Genomic DNA, 13,865 nt, shown 5'->3' with positions numbered 1-13,865 from the left:
GTCTGCTTGTAACCCGGGCGGTTACGTCAATTGTTTCTTTAAGATTATATAATAAAGATGTAATCATGAAGGAAATTTTAGCTTGGATCCATTTTTTTTGGAACTTATGGATACAAAGGAAAAGAAGAACCTTTGACCCGGGGAATATAGAGAGGGAGCTGATACTAGAATAAAGTAGGACGATGGTAGTTGAAGCATGCATAGCTAACACAATCACAGAGGATATTCAAGCTAAGGCAGGTCGGATAACATGGCAGGAAGCTAGGTGGTCGCCCCTACCACCGGGATGGCTGAAGCTGAAAACGGACGGCGCAAGGGACGATTCAAACGGTATGGCAGCCTGTGGAGGAGTGGTACGAGATGAAAAGGGCCGATGGAAGCTGGGTTTCCAAAAACAATCGGAGTGGAATTGTGGGGAGTGCAAGGACTTAAAGGCGCATGGGATCATGGTGCGAGAAGAATAATAGTCGGACAATAAGGTAGTTTGGAAGAATATTGTTAGAAGTCAATGTAAATCCTAAAGAAATATGTGTCATTTAGTGTATATATATTAAGAATACTTTAGATGTCACCCCCAAAAACCGGGGTTAATAAGGCTAGATGCCCTTATTTGTTATGTGTTTTGAAGATACTTGTTGCAGATCTTAGAAATTTATGTGCAATTTTATAAACCCTAAAAGCATTGGTGACTTTTTGGGTGATTAACCCATAGATGAATTTGAAATTCAATTTCCACGGAACTCTAAAAGCAGCGCCTATTATCTTTTTCTATTTGTTGATTCTTATTACTAATCTTATACGTTTAAATTCATTTATTTATTTTTATAATATATTATAATACCCAACATGAAAAACCTATTTTTTTTTATTTTATTTTGCACGCCACTTTGGTTCTTCAAAACCCTCGCCTCGATTTCATTCGAAAATATATCACGCCACTTTGTATCTATAATTAATTAAATATCGATCGTTATCATGAGTTGTATCTGAATCTATGTGTGTCTTTATTTATGTTATTGTGATTTGTGTTCTGAATTACTTAATTTATTGATTAGTTATCAAACATGTTTTTGAATTACGTGTGAGATGTCCTAACCGTATATTTCTGAATTATCTATGAGATTTTCAAATTGCATGCTTCTAAAACAATTGTGAGATGTTTGAACAATATGTTTTCTGAACTATGATTGTCTGAACGATGTGTTTTCTTAACTGTGATTGTTAGTATTTGTGCGTAATTTTGAAACCACTTCGATTTCTGGATTGCATGGCTTGCGGAATCTGTATAAAAATTTCACATTTGACCGGTTTCATGTAGGGCTGTAAATGAGACAGACAGATCGTGAGATACTCGAGATCGACTCGATCAAAGCTCGATAAATACTTGGATCGAATGGACTCGAGCTCGACTCGAATTCTTAACGAGCCGACACGAGCTACTTGATACTCGACTCGAAAAGCTCGTGAGCAGCTCGAAAATATAATATATAAGATTATATTTTTTAAAAAATTATTAAAATTATTAATATTTATGTATTGATTTTTTTTAAAGAGAATACATTAAGATTTTCATGCATTTAATGTTCAGGCTCGAGTTCGAGTTTGAGGCTTCAATCGAGTTAAGTTTAAGAATTTTTTTTCTTCATTTCAAGCCTTTTCGAGCTGCTCACGAGCTTCAGTTCAGGATTTCGAGTTCGAGTCGAACTTGAAAATTTTAAGCTCGCGAGTTTTCGAGTCGAGCTCAATTTCAGAGTTTTCGAGTCGAGTTGAGCTCAGCAATACTCGAGCATTATATCCATTATATGGTTTCCACAAATTGTTTTTCTGAATTTTAACGGACACTACTCATGTTTATGTGATTTGTCACATCACACTAACTCTGTTTGCATTCTGGTATGTCTTTCTGGAATTGTTGTGTATGATTTGTACTACTTTTTAAATACTTTATTTATCCGTACATTTTGACCGCACTGAGCTCTATAGTTCATCATCTTTATTTTTTTTTCCTTTCAGATATTTCAAGACATTAGCATCAGATCGACATCTCGTGGATCGGATTCTCATATTTAAGTTACTTTTTGCTAAATTATTTTCTAATAAAGTGATAGTAACTATATAAATCATTTGAAAATCTGATTTTTTATTTCTTAAATTTTCTAAAATGATTTTTGGATAAATTCGATGATTGATGTGACCTTTTTGAGATTCGATCGTAATGTTTAGTTCGGGTCTAGGGGTTACACTAGAATAATATAGAAATAATACATGTGTAGAAGTATTAATAAAAAAGTTTAGATATTTGTAATATTTAATATTATATCTAGAATTATCTATTAGAAGAATTTAGATACTTATAAAGTTAAATAACTAAGATTTTGATATGCATCAATAATATAATGGCCACTATGATATATAAAAAAGGGTGAGTTTTATCATTTTCAAAAGAGCGAAAAATTGAAAAAATAGTGCCAAAAGTGTGAGTGAAAGAATCTTCGAGGTAGAGAGGAGAAAAGTAACGGAAAAACAGTGTAACATTGAAAATTTATTATTGTATTGGCATAATTCCAAAAATAGCTCTCAACGTTTATCAAAATAGTCATTTTAGCTTCTATTCTATTTTTTGAAGCATTTTGACTCCCAACGTTTTACTTTGGGACAAAACACTCCCTCTATAGATGAATACTATCAGTTAACACACGATTAACGCTCCAAAATGGGAGCATTTTTAACCTAAAATGAAACATCGAGGGTTAAAATGTCTCATAAAAAAAGAAGAGAAAATAACCTCAGTGACCAAAAATCTCAGATAATATACGATTTTGACCAACTTTTTTTGGATTTGCGAAAATGACCAACAAAATCGCAATGCGATCTCTAATTCGCATTGCGATCTCCAGTATAGCAAATTCGCGTTGCGATTTTTCATTTCGCTTTGCGATAGTCCAAGTTGTCGTTGCGATTTTCCATTTCGCGTTGCGATAGTCTACAGTTGTCGTTGCGATTTTCCAAATTCGTTGCGATAGTCTACAGTTGTCATTGCGAATTTTCCAAATTCGCAACTCGAATTTCTCAACCTTAATTACCTATATAGGTAATTAGCGTTGCGAAAACAAAATTCGCGTTGCGATTTTCCAAATTCGCGTTGCGATTTTCCAAATTCGCGTTGCGAAAGTCAAATTCGCAACTCGAATTTCTCAACCTTAATTACCTATATAGGTAATTAGCGTTGCGAAAATGAAATTCGCGTTGCGATTTTCCAAATTCGCAACGCGAAAGTCAAATTCGCAACGCGAATTCTCCAAATTCGCAACTCGAATTTCTCAACCTTAATTACCTATATAGGTAATTAGCGTTGTGAAAACGAAATTCGCAACACGAATTTCACAACGCTAATTACCTATATAGGTAATTAGTGTTGCGAAAACGAAATTAGCAGCTCGAATTTCTCAACCTTAATTACCTATATATGTAATTAGCGTTGCGAAAACGAAATTCGTGTTGCGATTTTCCAAATTCGCAACGTGAATTCTCCAAATTCGCAACGCGAACTCCAATTTCGCAACCCAGTTTCCAATTTCGCTACGCGGAATTTCAAATTCGCAACGTGAAGAGTCAAATTCGCAACGCGAAAGTCAAATTCGCAACTCGAATTTCGTAACTCGAATTTCGCAAAGCGAAAACAAAATTCGCAACTCGAATTTCGTTTTCGCAACGCTAATTACCTATATATGTAATTATGGTTGAGAAATTCGCGTTGCGAATTTGACTTTCGCAACGCGAATTTTTTGGAAAATCGCAATGTGAATTTCGTTTTCGCAACGCTAATTACCTATATAGGTAATTAAGGTTGAGAAATTCGAGTTGCGAATTTGGAAAATTCGCAATGACAACTGTAGACTATCGCAACGAATTTGGAAAATCGCAACGACAACTTGGACTATCGCAACGCGAAATGAAAAATCGCAACGCGAAATGGAAAATCGCAACGTGAAATGGAAAATCGCAACGCGATTTTCAACAATCGCAACACGAAATGGAAAATCGCAATGCGATTTTCAACTATCGCAACGCGAAATGCAACGCGAATTTGCCATACTGGAGATCGCAATGCGAATTAGAGATCGCATTGCGATTTTGTTGGTCATTTTCGCAAATCCAAAAAAAGTTGGTCAAAATCGTATATTATCTAGGATTTTTGGTCACTGGGGTTATTTTCTCAAAAAAGAATAAGGGACGAAGTGATTATTCTATCAAATGTTAGGTGCCTTTTTGCTATAAAATAAAATGTTGAGGGTCAAAATACACCAAAAATAGAATAAGGGGTAAAATGAATATTTTAATAAATGATAGGGGTTAATTTTAACATTATACATTTTTTTATTAATAAAAGTGTTCTCTTCTAAGTTTCCCGAGTAAGCCTAGATTGTTTTAAGTTCTAATACCCCTATCAGCGAGTTGATTCTTTCAGTTAGCCAAAAAAAAAATTCCGAACTTCTAATATTAGGAGTAAGATTTTCCCACCTGATGTGTTTGCAATAGAGCTTCTTCGTCCACTTTATTAGTCGTTTCAGCAAGTTGTTCTCTAGGTGGATAGCATGTCCAAATGAGAGTCTTTTCTAATAGAATTTTCAACAATTAGACTTAAGATAACGATTGATGAAGCCATCAAGATGGATGAAGAAAATTGTCACGATGAGAGAAGAAAGGGATAGATTGAATGAATTAGGGTTCAAAGATAATTGGGGGAAATTCAAATGGGGGGGCTTATGGTGAACGAAGACAGTGACGTTAAATAGAGAATAACATTTGTTCTTTGGATATATGTACGAGTACATTGCCCAGATGTTTTCATTGATATTGGACAAGAATCATTGATTATAGATTTTTCTCTTCAAATTGATCACTAAAAACATTTAATTTTATAATTCGATAAAATCCTAATTCCGAACCTCTCGTACGAATGTGTCCAAATATATCACAAGTCCCATACATGGATTTGAACTCCATATGAGTCTTCTTTTAACAGATTGTCGAAAACTTCGATGAATCCAACTCACCCACTATAGAAGACATGTGATACATCACTAATACTACACCAACCCTTTGATGTTGGTTAAATGGTTAGTCTTTTTATTTTATAAATTCTTAGTGCACAATAATAGTTAGGTGGCATGGCCAATCATATATCATTCAGGTGATAGAACCGACCATATATTAATCAGGCAATATAATCGACCAAATATCAATCAGGCGGCAAAATCGATAAATGAACAAGGTAAGAATAAAATAGTAGATGCACTACCTCGAAGGTACACCCTTACCTCTCAAAAGCATGCTATTATTCTGAGACTTGAATATCTTAACGATTTATGTCACGATGATTCAAATATTTCTTATATATATACCCACAAAACTTCTCACAAGAATTCTTAGTTCATGAAAAACACTTAAGATACTTAATGGATTACTTTAACAATTCATATGACATGATTTTTAAACACTTCTTTTAGTCACACACTAGTAAAACCTTGAAGCAATTACAATCAAAACCAACAGTGGCCGACACCATATTGAATTTCAACCTACTCATCGGATTATAAGCCTTGTATGCAAAAGAAAATTTCAAGACAATTAAAAATCAGCCCCAATAAAGAAGAAACCTTTACTAAAGCGCATAAATACACATCACATTGATATAGGTAAGCGTTTCACAAGCTTTCCTTTCGACACATATGATTCTATTTCTTTTGAATTTTCAGACTCGATGATTAATCCTTTTGAGGAGAGGGGGAATCATACATACTCCATAATTCATGATGATGAGAATGCATGCTTCTTTGGACTAATGTTTCTACTTGAACCTATTAGAAGAACAAAGTCTCGAAGATTTAAAGCATATATATTCCGTAAGTATAATGTGAGTGAATCATTGAAGGTTTTTATGTTTCTCCCTTTAATGTTTAAGATTCAAGGTATAATCTTTTTGAAGAGAAGGGGATGACACATGCACGACAAGCCTCACATCAAAGGAAGATTGACTAATTCTTCCAACTGATCTACACGTCTAAGCCTTGGAAAATAATACCATAACAATTGCAGACTTGCGACGACTTTTTTAATAGGATCCAAGTGTTATTTGGTTGATATGTCTAATGAAGATACGAACGTCTACCTCTTACGTTTCTAACGGTACTTGAATTGCATCAATCCGATGTCGGGAACTCAAGATACGTCCATTTTAATGAAGACAATGCATGCAAATTTGTAAATATTACGAATTTTTAATATTTTTATTGATTATTTGTATTATAATTTAATATATGATGATGCATAGTTATCTTTTAGGAGTATATTTATTATTTTATTAGGAAATAGAATCAAAACATGTTTAGTTTATTATTATTTTATTCCTTAGTTACTTAGGATTTTGGAACTAGGCTCCATTCACCATTATAAAATCAGTTTTCTTTGATTAATAATACAACGTGAGTACGTTTTTGCAAGTGTTGATTACCTTATACCTTCGAAGCATTTTTTATCATAAAGTTCCTTAAGTTCTTCATGAGAATGATCTTCACACTCTGGTTTGCATTCTCATTATGATTAGGAGGACTTGTTAGAGTCGATTATCGAATTTTACTAATCAATTGCAATTAGAAGGATTCGTAGCACATTTATCCATCATTCTTTTCATCACCATCAACATCCCATGACAACTGTGTCCCCGTAGCCATCTTCACGCCAAACTTATAAATACTAGGGGAATTTTCAGTTCGAATTATTTCATATCTTTATTTATCTCTTCGTTATTGCATTATCTTCCTAATCATCAACTTCTTGTTTGATTTCCAGCAACTTCCCTGTTTCAAAAATCCCAGTTTGCAATAAAATTTTTAATTCTATCTAATCTCTTTCTTTGACCGAGGTTAGTTCTAGAGACTTGATTTTCAACTAAGAGCAGCCTTCGTTACTCCGTTGTCATCTCCTGTCATATACATATATAGTAGTGGGTTAATCAAACACCCTAGGATAAATTCAGTATGATTTTTTTTGTATCTTTGGAAATTTTTTTATTCTTAGACAAATTATATAAAAAAAAAAGTTAGGAACACCCCTTGCATGATCAAGCTGGCTAAATGAAAGCTGCTTATTTAAACACTAAAAATTCCAATCTGATGCTCACATACCATTGGTTTAACAGCCCCATAGAATCGCTTCTAACAATCAGTGCATGAATCAGGGTTTCTCTGATACATTGTTTTCATGGTGTTTAACATCATCTTCCATGGCAGGAGTACCATGATCCTTAATTTGCTTGGAACTCGTTTCTTCCTGCTCCGCAACCTTCTTGGCAGCTTCTTCCTTGGATTCCTCAAGAGCATGAATCAAGCTCCAAAGACATTTCTCTGCATTATCCAACGGAGATTTCGGCATCAGGCTCTCAGCGACATCTGCCGGAGTGATATCGACTTCCTTCATCAACCCGTCAATGGTATCGAACAACGGATGAGTTTCCAATTGCAGATAATTCTTAGCAAGCACTTTGAATCCCTCGAAACTACAGTAAGAAAGCTCGATGTGTTTGTCCATCCTTCCCCTCCTTATCAATGCCGGATCAAGTTTCTCGACGTAATTCGTGGTGAAAACGATCAGCCTCTCGCCACCGCAAGCCGACCAAAGCCCGTCGATGAAATTCAATAGCCCCGAAAGTGTCACTCTGCTACTACCGCCGCCGCCGCCGCCATTGTTGCTCTCTTCCTTCGCTTCTCTCCTCTCTTTCTCCATCTTCTCTTTATCTTCATCCGCCACAGCTTTCCCGCCTTTTTTCTTCCTTTGACCTGTGAGATCAAGCGAACAGTCTATATCTTCAATCACTATAATCGACTTACTCGTCGTCTCGATCAAAAGCTTCCTCAACTCAGTATTATCTTTAACAGCAGTGAGTTCAAGATCATAAACATCATAGTTCAACAAATTCGCCATTGCAGCGATCATGGTCGATTTCCCCGTCCCCGGTGGACCGTACAGAAGATACCCTCTTTTCCATACTTTCCCGATCCTAGAATAAAACTCTCTGCTCTGACTAAACGTCACCAGATCTTCGATGATATCCTTCTTATTGCTCGGTTCCAACGCCATTGTCTCGAACCTAGCCGGGTGCTCGAACACGATGTGGCTCCACATCGTCTGCTTGTAGCTCGGCCATTTATAACAGGGGCTGTTGGTGTATAGCTTCCTCTGCCGGTTCCGAACCCTGATCTCTTTCCCTTCTTTAACCACATGCTCCAAATAAGCTCCGGTGATCATTTCCCGGTAACGTTTATGAAACGTCAGCCGGTAATACCTTTTCTCCTGCTCTTGATAATATCCCATGGGCCGGCTCGGCGACACCGTTTTGCTCGCCACCCACCATATTTTAGCACCGCGGAACTCGTCGGTCACCTTCTCGTACTCATCCATGCTTAGGACCAGATTTGTGCTGTCTTTCCCCATCTCGGCCTTCAACCTTTTGGCCGTCTTCGAAGAGTTGGCGCTGAGATACGCCTCCACGGCGACGTAGGCCTCGCTGCGTTTGAGCCGATCGCCGGTGAATTCGTGTACGGAGATCTTGATGTAAGGGGAGAAATAGCCCATGATTGTGTGCGTGTATTTCTCGAAGTAACGGCGTAGCTCGTAAGGGCAGTATTGGCGAAATACTGCCCATATGAACATGAAGCTGGCTAAGGTTGAACCCATTTTCGTCCACATGTCCGCCATTGTTGATGGCACCATCTCCATTAGTTTTTCCTCCTTTTTGGCTTAGTTTTTCCTCCTTTTTGGCTCTGTGTTTACTGCAGAATACTTCTTTTTTGATTTGATAAATATCGTCTTTTTCTTCTGTCACTAGCCTTTCTGCAAATGCTCGTGTGTCTTAAGGTTTTTGAAAGGACTCTGTATAAATAAAGGCTAAATTATGAGTTTAGTACCTAATATATCAGTTTAGATCCATATTAGTATCTAAACTATTTTTTTTTCAAAATCATACCTAAAAGTTTATTTTTATTTCGTTTTAGTGTCTCATTCAAAATTTTAACGTTAAGTTCAAAAATTGAAAGTTTAGGTACTAACACGGACCAAAACTGATAGTTTAGGTACTAAATGCGTTGAGTTTTTCACGGCGGGGTACTAAACTGAAATGAAAACTAAATATTATATATGATTTTTAAAAAATTGAAAGTTTAGTTACTAAGATGGATAAAAATTGATAGTTTAGGTATTAAATGTGTAATCTACCCACAAATAAATGGGTAAAGTACATGATAAGTAATTCAACTATGATCAAATGATTAATTTGATCTCTAAACTTTTAAAAATTATTAAATAATATTATATTTATCAAACTATTATAAAATTATCATTAAATTTTGTCAAGCTTTTATAAGATATCTACTAAATTTATCATTTTTTTGCATTATTATAGCATTGTATTCATCATTTTATTATAATATGTCAATTTAATGTTCACTTTATAAATTTTAAAAGTTTTGTGATCAAAATAATTACAAAGATGTTGAGCTATTTTTGTCGGACATCCACGAATTATGATTCAGATTCTTAAATGATCTCTAAATTTTAAAAATATTCTTATTGAATCCTTAAAATACCATTATCATGTCAATCAAGCTTTTTCTTCAGTCTAACCGTTAGTTTGAGCATTAGATGTTCGCTTAAATTTAACTTATAATGAGTTTAAGAATATGTGAATTGAGCACGAATCAAGCGACTTCGATGATAAATAGATTATTTTTATTCCTTAAGGTTCTAGGTTCAAAGGTTCGAGCACTATGACTATTATGGGTATGAACGTTTAATGTCAAATGATCAGGGTTATTTAATGGAATTAACCCTAATCGAGTATGATAAAATAAAAGTGAAACTACATAAGGTTAGTGGGGAATGCTGATTGTGATTAAAAAGCCAAAAACTCTAGGCTTAGCTGACTAATCCATATCACAAAGTGGCCTATGAAAATGCAGGTGTCAAGCTTTTGAACAATCAATATTACCCAATTTGGGGCACTAGGGATTTTGACTTTTGTCCTAACCAAAATTGACAAATTTTGGAAACATAATTATGTGGTCATTGAATAATATAAACTCTTTTGTCTTTTGGGTCTTATTAGTCTATGGAACTATTCTTTATAATTGTGTGATTTTATTGTAATAATTGATATATTAAGTGATTTTATTGTTAGGTTTAAGGGTTATTTTTATCCTTGTAGTATATTTAATTTATTATTTTTACCTCTATCGTATTTTTATATCAATTTAACTCTCAAAGTTGTTTAATTGTATTATTTTATACTTTATCCTAACTTTAAACCCTAAATTATAAATTCTGAGTTAGAGTTTAGATGTTATAAGATTATAGTTTATGATTTAGGGTTTATAATTTAGGGATAAGGTATAAAATGATGCAATTAGCAATTTTGAAGGTTAAAATGATGCGAAAATACGATAGAGACGAAAGTGATAAATTAGGTATAAAATACTTTATCCTTATTGAAATAATTGATAAATATAATAGTTTAATTATAATTAGACGTTTAGTATTTATTTCTTCATATATAAAATAATTTACTTGTAACAATTAATTAATTAATTGAGTAATATGTCTATAACAAAACAATATTTCTGATCCAATTTATTTCATTTATAATATCATAATGTAACCATTACCGGAAAATTCCAGTGGTGCATACTATTAAATTAATTTATAATTAATGTGTAATTTAATTTTTTTAATCAAATATGCCACTCATTAAAAACATAATAAAATTAAACAAATTTATAAAATTAAATAAATATTTTATATAACGCTTTTATAAGAAAAATGCCTTTGAAGGCCATTGTGCACGTTTAAAATATGATCACGGGTTCAAAACAAAATATCACATATTGGTACGTATTACAATTTAAGACTCTGCACATGTTTTGTACGTTTGTAATTATATTTTATTGTTTGTTTGGACCGGTTTTAAAAAATTATATTCTTGTCGATATTTTAAAATTTGAATTGATTAATCCAATTGGTTGAATTATTAATTTAATAACAATTAAACAACAAAATTTAAAAAATATCCCAGTCGACTGAACTATTAAATAATTTAATTTTTTTAATAATTTGAATGATTATAATGTAATATCTTAAATAAATACAATGTACTATATGTTGAAAGACTCATAATTATTTGACGATGAACGTTCATCTCTTTATATATGCGGTACTCGAATACAAAACATTAAGGGGGTGTTTGGTTCAAAGATTGTGGGATTCGCATGGGATGAGAATCCCACATTCTCATATTTGGTTGGCCGGGAATCTCATTCCCGGTAATGTTTTATTACCAATAGTAGATTTTTTTGGGTATATTACCGGGAATGTCATTACCTCCCTTCCCTTAGGTATTGTAACATTACCGGTGTTTTGGACTAAAATGCCCTTAAATTTTTATTTTTTTTGAAAATATCATTCTTCTGTCATTGAATAATAAAAATTCTACGAAGGTTAAATTACAAATTTATCCTTAAATTATTTTAGATTTACAAAAAAAAAAGTCTATAATTAAAATTTTATATGAAGTTCAGGGGTTAAATTTTTTTTACCATTTCATTAAACATTTTTTATATTTTTTATTTTGTAAAAAAAAATTATATAAATATTATGAATTTATTTTTTTTAAGAAAATATATAAATATTTTACAAATTGTAATATTATACAAATATATAATAAAGACAATTTTGTCAAATATACATTCCAATAATCTTTTATTCCTTTAACCAAACACGGTAATCTTAAATTCCTACTAAACCAACCAAACACAAAATACAACATTCCCAGTAATCCTATTCCCTGGTAATCTTTTATTCCCACTGGTAATCTTACATTCCGTGAACCAAACGCACCCTAAGAAATAACATCAAATCTCTTAACACGAAGATTGTTTGGTTCGTACTTATTCTTTACATTTTTTATACATATTTTATTTGAATCGTATTATTTTAAATTTACTTTTTTATACGATAAATACACAATATTTTTAAGATTTGGTTGCATCATATGTCCTCAAAGTATGACCTATATTTTTAATTAATATTTTAACTTTTAAATGTTTCAATGTTATCATTAAACTACGACTATCTTCTAAACTAGTCTTTAAACTTTTAAATATTTCAATTTCATCCTCATACTACGACCTTCATTCTAAATTAGTCCCCAAATTTTCTTAACATTCCAATTTTATCCCAAACTATACGTATATACTAATCACATCCTTTGTTAATAAAATTGTTAGACTAAGTTATATTATTATATGTTTGGAAAAAAACACAATTTAGGTTAAACTATGGTTGAAACTAATTATATATTTGGATAAATTTGGGGATGAAATTGGAATATTCAAAAGGTTGGGGATCGATTTAGATATAGAGATGTAATTTATGGAAGAAATTGGATTTTTCAAAAGTTTAAGAACTAATTCAAAATGAGAGTCGTAGTTTAGAGATGAAATCAGAATACTCAAAAGTTTAAGGACTGATATAAAATGAAGGCTATAGTTTGAGGATACATTATGTAATTAACTATACTTTAAAGATTTTCCCCTATAGACCCATAAAATTATGCTTTTATTAAAAAGGTACCTTTTTCATTAAAAAGCCAAAACAGTGGCGTGGCCACTCGCTCGACTGTCTCATTATCCACCAAGAGACGAAGACAGACACAGATTAAAGACGGGCCCTTTTCGTGCATTGGGAACCCAGTTTTGATCATCTTTCCATATTATTACACGACAATGCTTGTCTGCTCATTTCATTAGACGTGTCGTCATGTCATTGGCCCCCTAGTACACGAAATGACCCTCATTTTCTTCGTGCTCTTTTCCTCGTGTTTGATTGCCTATGAATTTTGACGCCATTACACGTAGCAAACAATGCATGAACTTTTTATGAGTTTAATTTAAGGCTAAAATAATAATAAAAAAATGTAGTCGAAAATGTTATAAAAACATAATAATTTTAGTTCGGTAATCTTAAATATTAATTTTTTTAATTATTTCCTGTTATACATTTTTTTCATAATATTTTTTGTTCGATAAAAAATGTTAAACTTTCTATATTTTAATTTACGCTCAATCGAAAATGTTATATTCCCTTCGTTGCATTAAAACTATCCATTATTAAAAAAAATCAATCTGTTTCAAATTTAACTCTTTATTATTTAAAATTTAACTCTTTATTATTGATAAAAATATGAAAAAAATATTTAAAAAACCTTCAATCAAGTAGTTTTGAAATATACATATTCTATAAAATTTAATTGTTTAAAATATTCAAAATAATTATGGTCAAAGTTTAAAATTTTTAACTTTTAAAAAGTAAATAAGGGACAAATTTAGTGGGATAGAGGGAGTACTTTTTATAATATTTTCAATTGCGCTCATTTTCTACTGTTTTGTAACCTTAAATTAGGTTGTCGCACTTGTTTGTTAAAGAGCAATAGTGACATCGAAATGTTATTCTATCAAATATTAGGGACCTTTTTTATCTAAATGAAATGTTGGGGGTCAAAATACTCAAAAAAATAATATGGGATAAAATGACTATTTTTGTAAAAGTTGGGAGCTAATTTTGACATTATACCTAAACTTTTATGGTTTTTGATGCATCAGGATTCATACGAGCATCGCTGTTAATTTTTTAATGACTGATGATTAAAATAAAAATATATATAAGTATTAACGTTAGTGCCACTTTTGTTTAAAACTAAGTTTGATGACCAAAATAAGAAAGAAGAGATATATTGGTGATTAATGATGTAATTTATT

At 32.5% G+C, this 13,865-nt stretch overlaps 1 protein-coding gene across 1 annotated transcript; it reads right to left on the bottom strand.

The window, feature by feature from the left end:
• Positions 1-7,119: 7,119 nt before the first annotated feature.
• Positions 7,120-8,883, bottom strand: LOC120207106 (AAA-ATPase ASD, mitochondrial-like). Its single transcript, XM_039206629.1, has one exon. It carries the CDS (start codon positions 8,776-8,778, stop codon positions 7,237-7,239), a length of 1,542 nt encoding a protein of 513 aa, XP_039062560.1. The 5' UTR covers positions 8,779-8,883; the 3' UTR covers positions 7,120-7,236.
• Positions 8,884-13,865: the final 4,982 nt, after the last annotated feature.

The sequence above is a fragment of the Hibiscus syriacus genome, unplaced genomic scaffold, assembly GCF_006381635.1.
Source record: "Hibiscus syriacus cultivar Baekdansim isolate YM2019G1 unplaced genomic scaffold, ASM638163v2 tig00014304_pilon, whole genome shotgun sequence".
Taxonomy (NCBI): Eukaryota; Viridiplantae; Streptophyta; class Magnoliopsida; order Malvales; family Malvaceae; genus Hibiscus; species Hibiscus syriacus.
Note: the sequence above shows the minus strand (reverse complement) of the source record. Positions and strands in the feature narration are given on the sequence as shown.

What these genes read in the sequence shown, in the direction of transcription:
- LOC120207106 (XM_039206629.1), bottom strand. Translation starts at nt 8,778, where the DNA reads ATGGAGATGGTGCCATCAACAATGGCGGACATGTGGACGAAAATGGGT.